A 20,841-nucleotide genomic window follows, 5' to 3' on the forward strand; every position below is an offset into this window, starting at 1 on the left:
TAATTCCACCACCACCATCCCAGGAGAAAAAAGAAGAAGAAAAAAACCACTAGTTTAGACCTTCTAGCCTACTTTTGAGAGTTGTTTTACTATCACTGTATGCTAAGTGAAAAAATGTTCAGCTTCTAAAAATAGAATTTAGATTTCTTAAAAAAACCAAGAAAACAAAAAAACCCACAACACTTCAGTAAGCCCTCTCTCCCAACATACCTGGTTTCTCCCACTGCTTTTATAACCACCTATTTTTTGGAAAAGAGGATATCATCAGGTGTGTGTGTAGAGGAAGGGGGCACTGTTTAGGCTTTTCTTCACTCAGCCTCTTAAAAAGACAGCAATTGGCTTCCCTGTTTCCAGAAAGCGGGCTTCCATGTGCAAGTCACTTTGGGATAAAGTCCTATACTACATCAACCCAATTTTTTTGCCTAAAAAGAAGTAACTAGAATTTGCAGATTATATTACCTCAGCAGCTGATTTAAAACTAACAGAAGCTTGTAATATAAGTCTTAGACATATAATACATGTTCTTTCATGAATGCTGGTATACATATTTACACCTCCATATTTTTCTAAAGTTCTCTTTCAGGCAGTTCAAAAGTTACCATTTACATTAACGCCATAGAGAAAATAACTTAAACATTACCTTTCCGTTTCTTTATTTTGTTTTCCTTGCAAGGACTGTCTCTAGGTGAATTGTTATTACTTTGAGCAGTCAAGTCAATTCCCAACAAGCTAAACAGCTTCTTCCTGTCAGGAGCTGGAAAGTGCTTTTCAATGAGAGACTGGAATACTCCTCTGTTTAAGAAGGGAAAGAAAAGTGTTCCTCAGTCCAATCTGCATTTATTTAAAGTAGAAACCTGTATTATTTTAACAGCTTGCTTGACTTCTCTGAAGAATTATTCCTTGTGAATGCCATTACAGAAGCACCCTGGATAATTATCACCTACATGACTGTGTTTGCCACCCTCTTAAAAGTGGTAGGAGACATTTACTTTACAGCACTGTTACATGTAACTTGTTAAAATTCATATTTAGCAATTTAAAATGTTGGGTTTAGTATCCAGTGTTACTGTTACTGCCACTTTCTTATTGCTCAAGGTTTAATACTATTTTAACTTAATCTGCCACCTAAATCTTCAGCAAGGTATTCTCATGGTCAGATCCAGCTCACCTGATTAAAAAAGGCAAAGTCAGGGTTGTAACTGATTTTCGTGCAAATACAGCATACGAGTCTTACTCCCCTAAGTTTTAGTAGAACAGTACAAGCTGTTCATGCTTGAGAACACGTAAGACAGCACAAGCGGAACTAGCAACTAGCCAACAGTTCATATGAGCAGTACTATCAGATTTTATGTACAGGAAGCTAAAACGAAGGACACAAGTACCAAAGAAAACCCAGCTTCCCGAAATTTGGTGCATCTTTTGCATGTGAAAGCACAAACTACTACATGCGTTGTGCTGGATTCAGAAGGCTGTTTCAGAAAGGACAGTTCTAAAACTTCAAATCTTACTTTGCTGTAGAAACAAAGTCATTCAGTTCACCACCACCTTCCTCCAAAGCTTCTAATGTCCTTGCTTCTCCTGTTGACTGTAGTCCAATAACAACACACTGAAGGACAAATGAATACAAGATACTGTCACTGAGATCAACTTGTAAATTTATTTTTTGCCTGCATTTCTGCTCATTAAATAGCTTCAATGCCAGAAAATACAAAAGCATGCTACAACCATACCTTTGAAAATATTTGTTATAAAGTCTGATAACTCTACATTTCAAGAAAAATATTAACTTATTTAAAAGGTCTTCATCAACTTACTTTTCCGTTCTTGATTTCTTCTCGAGCTAGTTGGACTACCCTCTTTACTTTAGATGCTATGCAAAGGTACTTGAAAAACCTTTGATGGGCTGACCAAAACTGACCCCACATGGACTTCTTCATTCGTTGTTCTGCATCAATAAGATCAGCTGCTTGTTGAAATCTCTCTCTGGCACTAACCCACTGAAGAAGAGAGCGTTAGTTGTTTTACATGTTGCATTTCAAGGCTAAACAGATATTTTTTAATGTCCAAAGTAAGATAGAAGCACAGTTTAGAAGTTAGTGGGATTGCAAGTCAAAGACGCTCACCATACATCAAACAAAGCTCACAATAAAGAGAGCAGCAGCTATGTCTCATTAAGTTGAAAACATAATTACTCTCATAATGAAAAGCAGATACATTTACATTACGACCAAAGCAAACATACACGGTATTTTCTAGTTATCTAGTTTCTCCATCAATACACTCAGGCTAAGAAACAAAAGAGAACTGCCCATAATTAAGTATAAGCAGATACCAAAAAGAGAAAAAAACCCACTGCCTTCAATCTGAGAAGAGCATTTCGCTATACCTTTTAAACTTGTCTAAGATAAGAACATTAAAGCCAGGCTTCTGCATGAGATTAGGTAAAGTAAGTTTTGGACATGAGTTTACTGACTCTTTTAAGCAATATTCATAAAATTAAATGCTGTTTAAAAGCTGATGTTATAACCTGCCTGAAAGATAAGTTTTAATTATTGCAGCTACGCAACAAATACTGAGTCATGCTTAAGCACCTGTTAAGTGGTTAAAGAGCCTGCTCATTTTAGTCTATGTCCAAAGGAATAAATACTTTCTATTAAGTACACTAATGGTACTGCACAAAGAACACGCTCTCAGGAAAAGTATACGGGCAAAACAAGCAAGAACAACATGAAAGAGAACCAGCAGGAGAATAAATGAAAATAAAACAAAAAAGGGTGGGGGAGCCATAGCTTGGATGCTTTGGATTTGATCTGCTATATAGGCAAAATTACTACCCTGTACTGTTTAATTGACAAGCACATACTCTACGACAGTATTCTAATGAAGAAGTGCGTGCAGCCGGTCTAGCGCCGAGTCAAGCTTTACAGCTTGTTTTCAGCTTGGTTCCCTAAAGTAGAGTCAGAAGAACTGGAGGAGTCAAACATAACCAACAGGTGAACAGCTTTATCTTAGGCTACCACAATCGAGGTCCCCGAAGTACTGCTAGTAGTCTGTGGGTCTGGCAGACACTGGAAGATACCCAAAACTGAACTTTTTATGGCCCAGAACAAAAACAAAAAGCTCTTGCCAAAGTCCTAAACAGAGACAACTTTACACTAAGATGAGACAAGTAGTTGCCATTTCTGTCTTTCACAGAGATTACAACACTACACACAACTTCAAGAGCATGTAAGTTTCAACCAAGTGAATTCAACTTCTCACAATTCAAGATAGGAAGCAAACTAAAAAAGGCATTCTTACCAGTTTCACAGATTTATTGTACATCTTAACATAGTCCTGTGAAAGCAGAACTTCATCGATTTTGAAAGTTACACCTGAAAAACTCAACTGTCTTGCTATGTACATTCCTCGCAGTTTCATATCCATAGCAACTATTTCCATGGCACCAACACCCCTAAAATAAAGGGACAAAGTAAGTCAATATTAGCATTTTCAAAAGCAAGAACTTGTTAGAAAAAACTCAAGTGCTTTAGAAGTAAAAAGCATGCTTATAGATGTGAAGAAATATATTTTCAAAACCACTAATACTGTTTGGTTAAACACACTGAATCAGGTGGTCTTGAAGTTTAGCCTCCATACAAAAACGTATCTCCGCCTCACAAGTATTAACTGCATCCCAACACATAAGAACACTTAAACAGTACTTTTTCCTGAGTGACCTAACATGCATTAGAAGATAATATCTTAAAGCGTCATCCGATAATGAAGTTGATCTAAGTATATTAAAAAACCTTGTATTATAATTTTATGAACTTCACTGGGTATTTTAAATACAGATACAGGTTATATTAAGTTATTCAGATTTACACCGAGTGAAAAATAATTAAACTAGTAGGTAACCAAGTTCTCTTCAACAGCAGCAAACCTTTAGCAATACCTTGAGAGCATAGAAGTCAACTGCAAAGCTAACCTACTCACAAGCTTGGGCCTGTAATTTCGTTATTGCTCATTTGATATGTACTCAGTAATGAAGTCAAGGCTACACTTGCACAGTCTAGAAAAACCATGCATCATGTAGATGGTATGCGAGAAGATGCATACTAAGCTCTACTGTAGCTTTCTGAAGTGTTCAAAATCCTTCAAGCCCACAAAACAGAATATATTAAAACGCTCACCTACCAAAGAATGCCGCAGTGGCATTTTCTATTGACCTCTCAGGTTTAGTTTTCTTTACAAGTTTTGAAATATGAAGCACCTTTCTAACTTTCAAACCTGCACAGCATAAGTGACAGAATACGTAATTTCTCTGAACTGGATTCTTATGCCAGAAAGTGTAAGAACATGACTTCTTCCTGTTAAATTGCATAAGCTGAATGCATAAACATTAAAAGGGCTTCTGCTTATAGCGAGATGTTGACTGTACTGAGCACATACAGCATGTTTTCATGATGATGAGCAAAACATTTTTAATCTTATAAGACCCACACTTTAGAAGGGCTATTTTCCCAGTCAGCTTCTAAAACTCACAAAATTTTCTGTGAATGAGGGAAATGTCTCAGCTCTCACCACGTAAGATAAATGGCATTTTTGCTAGATTTAGATGCTAGAGGCAGAAAGTTTTTAGTATGACAAGATGAGTTTGCAGGGGACTGAGTGAGTGAAGACAAAGGAACTGGAAAGCAGAGTCAATCACAACCATATGTGCTATTTCTAGAGCTCTTTAAAATATTACCTTCTTTCAACAGCCTGAATAAAGTCACTGAATTCCCTAAATGGAGTTCCTTCACCCCATATTCCAAGACGGTTCATATATGCCATATTTCTTGGCTCAGACGCACCTAAGAGAAGAACACAGTCTGTACCAATGCCACTAAAAGCATACAGACATTTAATGCAAACCAAGTAGTACATACCTGTGGCACTAGCATAAACAACCCTAGCTTTTGGAAGTTTATTCTGCAGTTCCAACACAGCCAGACCCGTTTTTGTTGGTTTTGATGAACCAACAGGACACAAATTCTTAGCTTTATGACACTCGTCAAATACAATCTGAACCTTACTTAAGGAAAAAACACACTTTTTTTTAAGCTAATTGCTAGTGTCAGAGCATGCACACAATCCATTACTGTCATGAATAAATAATGATACATAAAAATAACAGCAAATAAAAATAAAAGATTATCTTTAAAGTTGTAAACTTAAATAACAATTCAGTTACAATCAGCTGAACTCCAGATAAAGGATACAACTCCATCAAAGTCTTCACCACACCAGTGAAGCAGTTGCTTTAATCTGGTTTTGTATTTACCACCAGACTGACTTTCACCAATAAGAGAAGAATAGGTGGCAAAAATGACACCCTTCTTCACACTTCCATTATGTTTCGAAGAAATTTTTCCATACTTGAACTGCAATAAAAAGAAAAGAATTACAGAAATTACTCAAAATAGATCCCCTCTCAGATCTATCTACCATAGAATTAAGGCATGCTGGTGATCTCAGCCTTGACATGCGTACTCTTTAAACCCCCTGGATCCCTCGGTCATGATTAGGGCATAGCTGGCATGTGGAAGTTTGGTTAAGAGGTTATATGGGCTGTGCTTCTTAAGGATGACTAGATCTGAGGCCTCTAAAGATTAACAGCCAAGTTCTTCAACTACATGATTTAAGTTAAATACAACTAACATTTAAGTTTCGATGCATCACTTAGAACTAACAGGTCAAATGTATTTATAGTTACTACTGTAAATGACAATTTCTAGAAGCTTTGTGAAATCTTAGTTTCTAAAACAAAGCAAGAACACTAATTTAAGATAAACTTAAGTTCAGACAGTGAATTCAACCAGTAATCGCCCTTTGCATTTTATATTAATGGCTAACTACACACAGATACAATCTCCAAAAATAACTTCACATGCTACTGCTACTTGAATAATAGACTTTCTCATCATTTATTAAAGTATTTCTCATCATTTATTAAAGTATTACACTAAGTAGATATAAAATGAGCACTGAGGATGGCAGGATAAAAAAAATGCCAAATTATACAAATTTAAGGTGTATTTCAACTTCAAGCCAATATTGACACTACTGAGTAAAATATTTTCTAGAAGACTAACATTTCAAAAAAAAATACATGCTAAGAGCTAGTCCTACAAGGAGGCTATTTAAACGATTAACTTAACACAGTGTGGTTCTTCGCAAGATTAAGGCCTGTCAAACAAGATCTAGACAGCAAGTTCATTAAAATTAGAACAATCTTACTCTTAAAACAGTTAACATGCACAACTTGTCACACAAGCGTACCTAAAGTTTTGCCTCAACTGTACATAGTAAAAAGTTTCCACACCTTGTTTAATGAATGAACCAAAATGTTTTTTGCTCCAATATCTCTCAAGTCTCTTTCAGCATCATATTTCAGATCATTTGACACGCTAAACCTGAGGATATAAAACAAAGCATACACTCCAAGTTACAGCAAAAGTTTAAAACGCAGTTATCTAAAACATTTGTCTGAAGACAGATTACACTGAATTTAAGTACTGTAGCCACTATAGTGTTTGCTCTAACAAATCCTGACACTTACCAGACTGCTCTTTTTCTGCCTAACAAGTAATTTTCATAGATTATTCCAGCTATGGTCCTTCCTTTTCCTACACCAGCACCATCACCTATCAAGAATCCAGCTCTGTCTCCATTAGGCAGGAATGTTTCATGTTGCTGTAGGAGAAAGAACAAGAACTTGTACTCATTCTCCAAAACACATCACTGTGGATTGTCAGAAGTGAGCAAACATATGACACATCCTCTCAGATGAGACCAGTTGTCCACTTAGCCAAGTACTCACTCACTGACAGCAGCAAGAGAGGATGTAATTCAGGAAGATCACATGAGCCTGACTACTTTATGTGGTCCATTCCTCTCACTTTCTTCAGCATCCAGAATTGCTGTAGAAGACACATCCCTATCTAGTCCTTTTAGTGTCCACGGACAGACCTGCTGTGCCTGAGTTTTTCCAATTGCTTTTCTGAACCCACTGATACATGACTCCACAGCCTTTTCTGGCAGCAAGCTCCAGACATTAACTACCTATTGTGTAAAGAAGTATTCTTTTATCAGTTTTGAACCAAACTGCTACCAGTTTCATCAGGCTCCCTTTTGCTCTTGTTTTTTGTGATTCGATTAACAGTTCCACGTTTGGCTAATCCACTGCCTCCTTGATTATGTAAACCTTTGATGCTATTCCCCCTCCATTTTTCTTGTCTCCATCCTGAGAAGTCCCAGGCTTTTTAGTCTCTCTTCCTGAGGCAACTTCTTTCCTTCTATGATGATTTTAGTTTTCTTACTTCCACTACCTTCCTCCTTGAAGTGCAGAGACTAGAACCACACATACAACGCACCAGATGTGGGCCCACCAAGGTTTTCATATAGCAGCAAAACACTCAGTCTTGTTCTCAATTCCCTCTCCCAGTGATGCCCAACAGCACTGACTTTTTTGGCTACTGCTAGAGCAGCACGTTAAGTTATTTCAGAAAAATAAAAACAAGGACTCCAAGATTGCTTTCCTGAGTCTTATGATACTTTGAAATCAGTATCATGCAAGTCATTTAGACAATTCTTCCCAAGGTGTATTACCTCACATTTATCTACACCAAAACTCACCTGCCACCTTTTTATGGAACTCAAACCTTTCCACTTTTGTTGCTTTCGTTCTTTATAAAATAGGCATAGTTGCACCTGTCAGGTAGCATTTTTTCCTCTTAAAATTTATGTTACTTTTTCAGGTCTACTAATGCCTAGCATACCTGGGCTGCATAAGTGATTGCTTCAAGTTGCAAAGCTGACAACCAGCCATTATCGATTGTTTCTTCTGATATTGATGTCTGGTACCACACATCAGGAGGCGTTACACTGGATAATGAGCTGGTTTCCACTACTGGGTCAGGATGACGTAGACCAATTTTTACTGTTTGGGAAGGAGGGTGGGGAGAAGAGAGAGAAGATGAGAACATAATAAAGAAGAGTTGTTCTTGTTGCAGCACAGGTTAATATATTTACCAAAGCAAATTACAGTTGTCCATCACTAAGACTGAACTCAAGAACAACTATGTTTCACAGTAATTATAAATCTTCAGAAATGGAGTGTCAAAGAAACACTGCATCACATACAAAGCAACTCAATCTGATTTTATACAACAACTGCAAAACTTAGCTTTTTCCCTCTGCTCCCCACCTTCCCCCAGTTTTCAGGAATTAGATACAAGTCCACTTCATTAAAAAAAAGTAGTATTTTCATGTACTTCATTTGTTTGAGAAAAACTGTTCTGAACCTTGCCTTCCCAAAAGGCCAGAGGCCTTCCCCAGAGGCCTCAAGATGCCAGAATCACAAAAGCAACATTCTTCTATTTATGTAGTGTTGTTTGAGCAATATGAGAGGAGAAAAGATTTAGAACAGACATGTTTTAATTGCTGACAGATCTCATCTGTGACAATAAAAATTAACCATTTAGTTACAAACCATATGCAAAATTAAGTTTTTGCTTTTGCCTTTACAGCAGTATCAGCAGGAAAGGAAGCACCAGGAAGTAAGATTACAGCTTGTCATTATGATAAGGAGAAGGGAGAAAAAAGTGCAGATGGCAAGTAACAGTCTGAAAAGATTCACCCAGTCAGACTTGTTTTGCAAATTTAAGCTATAACTTAGGAGCAGTGCAGGAAGAATGCCCTTAGGGTAATTTCACACCAAAAGACTCAAAATGGATTCTTAAGTGCAGTAAAGTGCAGCAGCGACCACTTAATCCCTTTACAAAATAATTTACTTCTTAACAAAGCTTAACACAGGTTTAAAAAAAGCCTAATTTTGGTTCATCAGCTATATTTTAGAAACAAGCACTGCCCAAAGATACACTAAAGAATTTCTTTCCTATTCAGAGATCTGTGCACCTTCCAAAACTGACTAAATGCTGTAGAAGAATTAAATTTCCTAGGCAAAGAAACCAAGATCACAAATTCAGGACCTTTTTTATTTGATTCAAATATTAAAGCTATAGTATTTTGGCATGCATGCTATTTACTCTTCTGTTACTATTCAGCTATCAAAGCACTTCAGTCCTGTGATACAAGAAAACTATGTCTTACATTTTATTGGCATATACTCAGCATAAGTTTCTGCATGGCCCATTTCTTCTTCATCTTCTTCCTCAGGTTCTTCTTCCTCTTTTATTGCTGGCACTTTCTGAAATACAGTAATACCTGCATTAGTCAAACAGCATCTTGTTAATACTCCATGTCCTGGAAACTAATCTGAGAAACAAAAGGAACACAAACTTGAACATTTCAACGCATGCACTAGTTGAACCAGTGAGCAGCAAGGAAGAGCTACGAAAGGAAACAGTTTTCTTAAGCTCTAAACAACTCTTCAAAGACAGAATTCCATCCAGTCAAATGAGAATCACAAAAAGTCAGCAAACTTCACAAGGATCCAAGTGCTTCAAACTCATGTAAGCAGAAGAAAAAAACCCAAACCATTATTGTTTATTCTAACAGCATTTTAAATCTAAATTAAGACTTAAAGAAAATTGCCTTTAAGACATGACAGCTAGTTAACAGCCAAAAAGCTAACTTTCAAATACACCCATGAAGTCTCCTGCAGTTTCACATTCCTTAAGTAACTTCACAGCTTAGGGGAACAGTTACAATAGTCACTATAGTTATATGCAGTATTTTCGGAAGCCTAGCAGTTATGCATTTTGTTGCCGTCTTCGTTAATATATGGATTTAAAGCACTCTCTAGACTACCAGTCAAAAATCTTTCACAATTAGTAATTCGATATTTAAAAAAGTAGTCATCTGAAAAACCTACTGTGTGCCAGGCACTCTTAAGGAGCACCAGTCATCATATACATCAACCTGAGTCTATCACTGAAGCTGCTGAAACTCAAGTGCTTACAGCACCAGAATGTGTTTTCATTACAATTTGAAAGTATCGAAAGAGATACTCAGTTTACATCTTCAATCCAACAGCCCAGAATGTCAGTCATGCTAGAGAAAGTCTCCCAGCTTCTTCACTGCTACATATTTAGTTATATAAATAGGGATATTTTAAAAGAAAATTAAAAAGTCCTAAAATATGGAGCAAAGGAGATGTCTACCAGCTATAATGAAGCACATCCCTCTGTCCACACAATGAGGTCCTGTTAAGGACAATAATCTCCTGCAATTCTCATTTAAGACATAGGGAGTCCGCTCTGTACAGCTGTTAGTTTCTCCATTAGATGAGTAAATAGGTGAATAAAGCTAACCTTTTCCTGACACACATGTATTCAATACAATTCTATAGCACAAGAGGCATACACAAGCAACTAAAGAAACTAGTTACAGGAGGCTGTGGCCATTAAAACAGACATTCATTTAGCAAATTAATCATTTGTACTTCTTACCATAGTAGGTGAAAAGCTTCTCATTTTAATGTCATTTATCCATATTCTTGCTACCTCTTTTGTAGAAGCCTCCTTCTTCACTGCACCATTGCTTAGATCAGCTATAAAAAAAAGTTGCATTTTACAGGAATCCCCTTGAAACAATGACTCAAATTAACATCCTTCTCTATTACTGAGCTGGAAGACGGCTTTTGAGACATCAAGTAGCACGCCGATGCTTCAAGAACACTATCAGTATATTTATCCCCCCCCCAAAAAAAACCTCTGAGCAAGCCTGGAGTTAAATCTTGTTATTTCTTTGATAAAAACTTACCATCCAATACCACTGCATCTGACACACGTGTGTATTATTTTCAAATACTCTAAGAAGAGAGACCACCACCAAGTCTATACGTACTATTTAGAAATATTCCATCTTGTGAGCCTTTCGAGTTTAACAACAAACCAGAAACCTTGGTGTTTCAACAGAAATTAACTTACCTGGTCTGGTGGCATTTACCACCTTTGGGGAAACTACAGTTATTTCTGTAAAAAAATAAAATCATCATTCTGGATTCAATTGTTTTTAAAGTCTACATGTGGGTGAGGACAGGAAACTTAATAAATCTCCTTCTTAAAGGATCCCCATTTGGAAGCAAGTTTTATACTGAACCCTATTGCCACTAAGATATATTTCAGCAAGGACAGGTATAAGATATTGAAAGCAGTTCTCCAGCTTCCGTTAGGTTGATAGTCAATGCACGTATTAAACTTAACACAACTGGTCCTAAAAAACAATTGAGACACCTGCCAAATAAAACTGCTTCAAAGAAGTCACAATTTAAGTTTTTAATATTTTTAAATTAGAATTCCTGCTGCACGAGTTCTATGAACAGACCATGTTTCCTTCCATGAGCTTTTCTGCCTTGAATTTTCTGCAAGTATTTATCAAGTTTCTTATAAGGATGATGAGAGATCCTGAAAGACAAGTATATAAATAAGACTAGAAATGGAGTGCTAGAAGCTGCATGTCTCCTTTTCACTTAATACAAACTACACATTCAACTAACTTCCGCAGTTGTGCCACTACACCAGTTACTGGGTCTTGGTGATTATCTATTTACTTATGTGCTTCTGCCAGTCTTCATTTAGCACAAAAGGGTAAGTCAGAAGTCCTATAAAGCCTTCTCTCCCAGCTCTCCCTTGCTACTTTACCCCTCAGCTTTAGTTGGCATCTCAACTTCCATTTTTGTTGACCACTCTAGAACAAAAACCAATGAAACAAGGAGACTTTTTTGTTTCAGTCCTAACAGACAGCCTCATTTTGTGTGCTTTACCTGCATATGAAATAAAACAGGTTACCTCCTACTCTACCTATACTAGTAAGCCTTATTTCAGCAACAATGAAAACAGAGTAACCCATAAGAAGCGTGCATGCCTTTCAGAAAAAATAACAATAGAGATGTTTTCAAACAACTTCGACTAGTCCAATTTTACCTCCCTGCTAAATCAGAATAACTGAAATGAGACAAAATTAGCATTTGTTTTACATAGTTTTCTGGACAAACTGTAATTTTAAAATAAAGACACATGCAGATTTTCCCTGACATTAAGCTATCGATACACAAAAAAAAAAGTAAGAAAAGACCATGAAAAGGTATCACAAAATAAAGATTTGGAGTGTAGTAACAAAATACTTGTGGCATTTAAATTAATACCACCTTTAAGCAGTAATATGGAAGAGGCAAACTTTTAGGACCTTAAGCGTAACAGAACAGATCTGATGCTTCCCATTAAATATACAGGGATTTCTAGTTTTTTCCCAGGGAGATACTTTACAAAAACTCACTATGATAAAATACTAACATGTGCTTAAAAAAAAAAAAACAAACAACCCTAGTCTGGAAGATTAAAGGAGGAGAAAAAAAATATCATCATTAGTCATAATTCCCTACCAGTTATGCAGTAGAATAGAATCTGATGCAGGTTCAGGTAAGACAGCTAATTATAAACTCAAGTGCTGTAACTTCAGTAGTTTTCCCATGAATTTTAGCAATTTGCCAATTGCACACTAAAATGTCATTATTCTCATTCCTTAGAGTTAAAATCAAAGGTTTCAAAAACTTTTTAAAACCTGTTATTTTGTATCACTTCGCCCTGACTTCTGACAGGTTGTCAGGGCTGTTTTAATCTACCATGGTATTCTACAACTCGATGGAAATACGAGACCCGCAAAGATCTTCAGATGAGATCATCTCAGCTTTTGCCTGAAATATTGTATAAAGAAAACTCACTTGCTGCTGTCGCTACTGGCTGGGCAATATTAGGAGGTGGCTTCAATTTCATTAGTTCATTAAGACTATTATTCTTCAGCAGATCTTTCAGCTGAATCTGGTCCTTTGAAGGTGTAGTGGTCAAGGCATTGCGTACTGCTGGTGCTGCAACAGAGGGTCGAGTTGTTGTGCTGGTCTGAATGATTTTTGCTACAGTGATAGTCTGCCTTGTAGTTGTAACAGGTGTGGTTTTTGTCATCACTATAGTAGTCCCCAAAGTTGGAAGCTGATTTATTTGATTCAGCACAAAGGTTGTGGTAGATGGTGGTTGCTAGAAGACAAAACAAAGCTTCATAAGTAAGAACAACAACTGAGCAGAATTTTAGACAATACTAAAAAAGCAGCCTTTATCTGCCATTCAACTAGAAGTCACCAGTTTAATTGTAATAAGGATTGTCTTCACGTGACATTGAAGGTGCTAAAAATAATTATCTTGTAGTCCGACGGTCTGGGCAAGAAGTGTCTTTCTAAACTTGTATCGATATACTGCTACATGTATTTTTGTGTGAACTTCTGTTTTAAGGTAAGAAGAAGGAAATAAAGAATAGGATGAAGGATTCATCCCCTAGGCACAAAACAACTATTGTATAGAAATCCTGAGCTGTACAGAATTTTATATATACAAACCAGCTGCAGAATTGTCAAGGTAAATAACTTGCATTATTTAAAGTATATGTGCACCTTCTCCCTTTTTCAGACACTCCTCATTACAACCACCTTACTGCAGATCTACTCCTTAGAGTCTCATTTCGAGTGTAACTACCAAAGAACGGTTGAGGTTGGAAAGGACTTCTGCAGATCACCTAGTCCAGTGCCCCTGCTCAAGCAGGGTCAGCTAGAGCACCGCTGTGGTGCTCAGAGTTCTCTGCAACTGCAAAAGGCGGTACAAAGTTAGGACATAGGAGACAAGCTCACAGAACTTCCACGTTCCCAGAATACGCCTGCAGGAAAAATAAAAGGCACAGTGGACCCCTCCAAACATTTTTCTACATGTTGCTTGTCCTCTGTCACACAGATCACATCAACCCATGGGTATGCTAAGCTTTCAGGGCCTTAAGTACAGGTAGTACCGAGATGATGGCAGCAACCAGTATTTTACAATCCTACCTCCTTTGCTACATTTTACTAACGTACCCAAATAAAATCCTGCAGTGCCAGTTCTTACCCGAACATTTAATAAGGCTGGAGTTGATACAGTCTCTGGTTCTTGTTTCACAGCAGCTGTGGCCTCAGTTTCCAAGCCTAGTTCTAATGCACTAAGTGGCACTGACTGCAGAGGAAAAAGCAAGCATCATCAGGCACTCATTTTAGTAGGAAAAAACTTAAGTCTAAATATCCACCCACAAAATGGACATTAGCAGTGAAGTCTTTAACTGTGCTCATTAACAGAGTTTCACTGAAAACACAGATCATCAAGTGACTGATTTCACATTCAACGAAGTTTCACATACAATACCTTTTTAGTTAACTGCTGGGAAAGTGTAATTAGTTTTGTGATGTCACTGTTTGACATACTACTGTTCCCAGTCTACGTTTGAAATAGCTTTACATTCTTGCAGGTTGAAAGCTGCCACAGAGATTAAACACAAAATGAAATTACTGTTTGCTCATTTTATAGGAAAGCAGCTAGACTCCAACGATATTACACTCTGTACAGATATATGACAGCATGTGCTTATACTGAGCTAAGCAGTGTATTTCAGATTGCTTTATTATATAAAAAGTTTAAGATGAACTACCAAATCATCTTCCAATCTCAGTACCAGGAAGCATAGAATTTATGAGAACGCCACATTCTTTAAGCATTTACTAAGGACCTCCCCCATACAACAAGTACGAGCTCTTAAGTTTTCTAGCAACAGTTATGTTCATGTTTTAACCTGCTGAACAGCCGGAGCTGGTGCTGGAGTTGCAAGAACCACGTCCGGAGAATCAATATCAAATAGGTCATTTGGACTGATTCCACTCTCACTCAAAGCAGCAAGCAACAGATCTTGTCCTGGCTCCACCATCTCTAAAAAATTAGACCATAAATACAAGTTACGTTAAGTCTTGGCTTATTTGGCGCACATGCTCACATTCGTAGTTCCCTTTCCTGGATTTAAGAGCATATTCAATGCAATCATTTGTATATGCAGTTTCACTTTCTAGATCTGCCTTGGGTCTTTCGTTGATTTGTACATTTTCCTTATTTTTATTTATTTTTTTTTAAATCTTTTCATTATGCCCAAATTTAGAAGGAGGTAGGAAGAATGAAATAGCTTACTATACATAAAATACTATCGGACTCAGATTAAAAAGAAAGAAAAAAAGATGACCTTTCCAGTTTTCATCACACAACATTTTTATGCATTTCAAGAACATCAAGAGGCAGAAAAGATCAGACTCTGTCATGCTAATGATAAGTCTTTCTCAGTGAAGCATGCTGAGCAAGGGATGCACAATTAAAACATTTAGTTTATCCTGTAACATTAAGTTAGTGATAAAAAGCTTACAAGAAAAACTTGTTTCTTGCTTGCTGTTGATTAGGAAATAATTCATTCATTGCAGAAATTTTGCATAGTGGAAAGGACAAACATTACACTATTACAGTATTTTAACTACATTATTAAATAGGACACTAAAGTCATGTCATAGGCTCCTTTACGTGTGGGGCAGGCAAAGTTAACTTTTTTTTTTAAATACATTTTTGCACTGTTTGGAGTAGCTTTTGAAATTAAATACTATGTTTTAGGATGGAAGAGGGAACAAAATGTGTTCAGTCCTCCCAAGAAGGAAGCCAATTTACCATAATATTAAGACAAATATTAAATATGAGTCTGCGTCACTTCAGCTGTTGCCTATATAGTCTACAACCCACCTCAAGTAGAAAGTTTCCCTTATTTTCCTGTTTAGCTGCACCTCCTATACTGCCTATTGGTGACAAAACATCCAGACATAAGAAAACTGAACATCTGTTCCATGGCAGGCGAGTAGTTTTTTCTCATTAGATACATCTATTCATTGACTCCGAAACAGCTTTCAACTGTTATTGTTTCTCTTTCTCTTACAGCTAAGCCACGTTCAGCTGTGCGGTCAAACATGTTAGGACATTTGGCAGAACAGATAATTATTATAGTAAAGCACCTGGCACTTAATTCTTATTCCTCCTAGTTTTGGTCTGTCCGATAACAGAGAGAAAGCTTCTTTTAGTAGATTAGTATTGACATGGTGACACCACAACTGAAATAGTGGATGTAAGATCTGGGACAAAGCGAAGATTATTCTTAAGTGTGGACAAAGACTGTACATGCCCAGAAGAATGTACGCTGATGCAACAAACAGTAACTGAGAGAACTGCTGTGTCAGAACTAGACTGTGCTTAAAAATAAATAAATAAAAGGACACCTGAGGCGATCAGATAAAATACAAACCAATAGGGCCTTCTACCATTTTACCAGGTACAGAAGTAATTAAGAAACATAAAGATACCTAGCAGATTTAATTAACACAGCTGCTCCTTCAAAAGATATCACCTCCTGCTAGTCTGCCTCCTAGAACCCTGAATGGGTCAATAAAAATGGACACGAGAACAGACTGTTAGCTTTATCTTTCAGCAGGGTTAAGCCTCCCTTCTCAAAAAAAGGGGGCTAGCGCATATCTATCTATCTATCTATATATATACACACATACATACACACACACTTTAAAACACAGGCAATAAATCCTTAATTTTCATCACGCCAAAATATTGACAGTGATCATCATATCTAGTTTAGAAGCTTATGGCATTGTTTATTAATTACAAAAGGGTGAGAGAAGAAAGATGAAGTCTGCAGATGAACTTTAGCTATAACTTTTGGTGTTAGGAACTTCAGAGCTACCATTGCAAGTGAAATTCTGTGCAGAAGGGGAATTAACACTAGTTATCCCCTCAAATTGGCAGCTCTGAAACACCTTTGCAATTGTAACTTTACAGTATCGATCTGGAAAGGAGACATGGGCACTGTTCTACATAGTGTAAACACCTCTGTTCAACACAGTCAAAAAGAAATGTCTAAATGTACAAAGGAAAAGAGAATGCCAGTTATGCCATTTAGTCTGCACGTAGTTTTGGTCAAACCATCTCTAAAAGGAGGTGTGACTAGAACTTGAGAGATAAGCGGCTATATTAAATAGAGGCATGGAAAGTCAGAAGCTTGGGGCTGTTTATTTAAAAGAGAACTAGGACAAAAAGAAGATACTCAAGATAATTTCTAGTCTACTTCTGTAATGCAAGAAGGAAAGGACTTTCTATGAAATTGAGACTCAAAGCAAAACTGAGATTAGAAAAAAAAGTTATCTTCCCCAAACATCATAAAACGGTGCCAAAACCTATCAAGCCCGTTTGAAGTCAAGTTTAACATACCCAGGATTACCTTAAACTCTCCATCTTTAACCTTTAAAAACCATGATGGCTTGGATGTCTTGAGCATAGACCCACTGACTTATGAAAAAAGTATTCCTAGCAGAAACACTTTTAACCACTTAAAGTTTACATTCATGACTAGCGATAGAAACATAGGAATTCCTACACTTCCAGAATAAGTACATTCCATTTTAAACCATCCTTCTCTTAGCAGAGCTGTCTTTACATAGAAGTCCCCCAGCTGCATCCCTCTCACGCTAACCCCAAGTTTTAATAGTCTTAAAAATTAATGGTTGCTAACAAACCAGCAAAAAGTGAAAAAACAACCGTTCACTTGTCTATCAGTCAGTCCGGACAATGAAAGTTAGATTAGTTTCACTTATTTTGTTTCTATACACTAGGAACAAAGCTGCATTGTTTGAAACTAGAACAAAGGGAATTCTGAACTTCTGGAAGTTTTACATTAAAATTAATAAACATTTAGCATCAATTTTAGGTTTTCATGAAACTTCAAAAATAATAAAAAAAAAAGCTTTTCTCCCCCCCCCCCCTTATCTAGTTCACATGATTAAGGAAATGAAATGAGAAGAAACATTAGAGGAGAAGCTGCATCTTGATAGCTTAATTTGTTTTTTGTGACATATGCTAGTCAAGCCTAAAATGTTATCAAGCCGAAACAGCTCCATAATCTTACAAGGTAGGAGGCTTCTTAGTTAACATAAGTGAAAGCGACTTTATCAAGCTCTGCAGCGTGGCTTTAGCAATACTATATAAGGACCTGTTTGCCACATCTTAAAAAACTCCAAAAGAAATTACTTATATAAAAAAAGTTGTGAATATTACAAGCTGTTCCCTGAGCATTTCACCAGTGGAAGAACTGTTCCAAGCATGCAGAATCTTGCAGACAAAGTTGTCTATGTTTAGTCAGGCTGTCCAATGTCACTGAGCAAGAACCAACCTGTTAGATAAAACTAAAAATATATATTTATAGAAATTTCAACAGTAATTGTGTACCAATTATTTTCTTTGTATTAACAAAGGAAAATGCTACAACCTGCTGCCATTTCAAAAAGGGCTATCAAAATTTATTAAGCATTTTTGTAAGGCAGTATACTGCTGAAGAATATAAAGTTTGATAAAAAGACAGTTTCACCACCACTGTGCATTAGGCAAATAATTGCTGATTTAAAGAAACAAAACCAGAATGCCATGTTTAATATTATGACATGTATCCATGCCAACCTGGCTCACTCACTCTCTTCCCCCCCCCCCCTCCATTTTAGCTTTAGTGGAAAGGAGGAGGGGAAAAAAGAAAAAAAGACAAAAAACATGTCAAGCAACCTGCTCTCCACCCCCATTTCTTCTAAGAAAACTAACGGTGGAATCCTAAATCATAGAAAGGCTTTGAATTTCAAAGTCTCTCAGCATCACGTTATAGCACTGTATACCTGAAGTACTTATTTATAAAATGCAGCAAACTCGGATAGCACAACTCTGCCCAAACCAAACATCACAATAAGCTAGGTACAGCTATCACCAAACCCTTCAGACAGCTGGCATCTTTAGCATGACCAATCTGCAAACTTAGGTTTTAATGCTTGGTCTGAGACGATAATGTAGTTAAGCAACTTTTGTTCTCCTTTTAATACAAGGGCTTTTCCTGCTAGCTTTCGGAGGAACATATGTTGTTTGAACTATATGATTGTGCACTACTATCAAGATAAAAATTTCACAACCCAATTTGCAGCCCCTCACAGAGACGTAAGGACAGCTAGCCCCCAATCCCACATGACAGGACTCTCCTGATGTCCACATGGGTTCTCCTCATCTCATAGCTTTTGGCTGCAGAAGGCAACCCCAGTAACAACAACAAACCAAAAAAACCCCAGCCCCTCTGGTGCTTTCCAAACCACCATCCAATCAAGGAGTAAAAGGCTAATTATTGAACTTGCCCAGCCTTACATGCCTTAAGAGCAGCAGTTAATGTTCCATTTACATGCACAAAGTTGATTTTTTGATTTTTGTGAAGAACGATTCCAATCCTGTAAAAATCCTAAGTTTTTCACACACTGATCGTCTCTCTAAAGAGAAAGCTTGTAAGGTCACACAAGGTACAGTTTAGGATAGTATGGGTTTCAACTCTGGTTTAAAGCTGCAGTATGACTGTTTTATAAAATTTACAATAATCAGGATGCACAGTCTAGAAGTGTGACATTCAGGAGTTTCTAAAATGCTAACAGACTAGACAATACAATGATTTGGCTTGAAATTAGTTTTTAGACTAAATGGTTGGAGGTGCTAACTTATTAGCTAGTAGTGGAAATTTGCTGAGAAGTAAGACCCAGAGGAGAGAATAGCAGTAAGCAGCATCTCCCTCAATATATAAAATATTCCTATATACATGTGTGTATATATGCATATATATGTGTATTCCTCAATGTTGGTCTTGGACCCAGTTCTAGCTGTACTTCAGCACACAAGAAATGCATCGACCGTATCTGCTACCTACTGCAATAGCTTTTAAGTAGCTGTCAACCAGTTTTGACACCAAAGAACTTGTCCAAACATGACAACAAACTACCCAAATGTTATTTTGGAAGATCAAGATTGTGTCCAAATATAACACACCAGGCCAGTAAACAAGATATAGAAAAACAATTTGAATGCCATACTGCTACACAACTTTCACCATAGTAAGTTATTTGCTTTGTATTATAACTCAAGGTTTTCTATTTGGAGGGAGGGGAAGGCTTGCAAGACAGCTGTGTACGTTCATTTAAATCATTTTTAATCCAGATACAACCTATGTACTTTAAAGCCAAACAGTCTATCATTGAGTTAAGAATTAACTACAGAGTAAGTAAAACAAAAATGAAGTTATTAGCATGAACAAACGACATAATACTAAATCACCCAGTAAATCAAGCTTTTTAAAAAATGTTTAAACTATTACTCTAAACTTTAACAGGTACCACAAACCAGGCTACAAGTATCTTGAAAAAACTACAACAGCTCCAACTCATATTGCTCAAGCAAAGCTTGGGATACGGTCAGTTAAAAATAATAATGAAGCAACTAAAATAACCCAGAAAACCCACACGGCCTCTTCCCCTCCAGAGCGTTAAGAGCATTTTTATGTTAAACAATTACTCACCCTAGCAACCTCTGTTTGAGGTGTGCTCGTTAAGAGCCCCAGCGCCCTGGACTTGGCGGTTCGGTCCGCGGCCGTGGCGGGCAGTCCCGCCGCGGGCCCCGCTCCCCGGCGCAGGGGTCAGCGGCTCGCAGCCTCGCCGCCCTCCGCGCCAACACGTGTTCCGGACATAAACTTCCGGGTTGGGCTCGAATTGGCTGCGTAATTGTGTCCCATGCACGACTTTTGTTTTCAGAGCTTCGTCTCTTTAGAGAGCCCTTTCAGAGCATTAAGAGCCCAGGGCAGGGCGAGAGGCTGCGTTTCACGGCAGCGTTTCAAAGCCACTCAAGCGCCATAAATCAAGCCCCCGCGTTCCGCCGGAGCGGCTCCGCTCCGGACCTCGGCAGCCCGGCGAGCCGCGGCAGGGGCGCACAAAGGCGAGCGGCCCGGGCAGCGCCGAGGCGCCGATGCCATTTTGCCTGAGCGGCGCGGAGAGGGGAGGGAAGCAGGGAGAGGGGCCCCCCGCCGCGGGGCCGCCGGTTTCGTCAGCCGTTACCAGCACGGCCCTGCCGC

At 37.7% G+C, this 20,841-nt stretch overlaps 1 protein-coding gene across 3 annotated transcripts in view; it reads right to left on the reverse strand.

Annotated features, from left to right (window-relative positions):
* Positions 1 to 20,841, reverse strand: part of SBNO1 (strawberry notch homolog 1) — a 35,612-nt gene that overhangs the window by 13,661 nt on the left and 1,110 nt on the right. For 2 of the 3 annotated variants that reach the window (XM_064522013.1, XM_064522014.1), the window contains exons 2-16: positions 14,632 to 14,765; positions 13,917 to 14,021; positions 12,713 to 13,022; positions 10,440 to 10,540; positions 9,139 to 9,235; positions 7,806 to 7,966; positions 6,587 to 6,720; positions 6,350 to 6,440; positions 5,247 to 5,408; positions 4,914 to 5,049; positions 4,733 to 4,838; positions 3,301 to 3,454; positions 1,815 to 1,997; positions 1,509 to 1,606; positions 641 to 792 (exon numbers count right to left, since the gene is read on the reverse strand). In XM_064522013.1, coding sequence (XP_064378083.1) covers positions 641 to 792; positions 1,509 to 1,606; positions 1,815 to 1,997; positions 3,301 to 3,454; positions 4,733 to 4,838; positions 4,914 to 5,049; positions 5,247 to 5,408; positions 6,350 to 6,440; positions 6,587 to 6,720; positions 7,806 to 7,966; positions 9,139 to 9,235; positions 10,440 to 10,540; positions 12,713 to 13,022; positions 13,917 to 14,021; positions 14,632 to 14,765 — 2,124 coding nt within the window. Of the gene's footprint in view, positions 1 to 640; positions 793 to 1,508; positions 1,607 to 1,814; positions 1,998 to 3,300; positions 3,455 to 4,732; positions 4,839 to 4,913; positions 5,050 to 5,246; positions 5,409 to 6,349; positions 6,441 to 6,586; positions 6,721 to 7,805; positions 7,967 to 9,138; positions 9,236 to 10,439; positions 10,541 to 12,712; positions 13,023 to 13,916; positions 14,022 to 14,631; positions 14,766 to 20,292; positions 20,796 to 20,841 lie in introns of those variants that run through there. The other variant, XM_026114686.2, reaches the window with a different exon arrangement.

Source organism: Dromaius novaehollandiae, chromosome 17, assembly GCF_036370855.1.
Source record: "Dromaius novaehollandiae isolate bDroNov1 chromosome 17, bDroNov1.hap1, whole genome shotgun sequence".
Lineage (NCBI taxonomy): Eukaryota > Metazoa > Chordata > Aves > Casuariiformes > Dromaiidae > Dromaius > Dromaius novaehollandiae.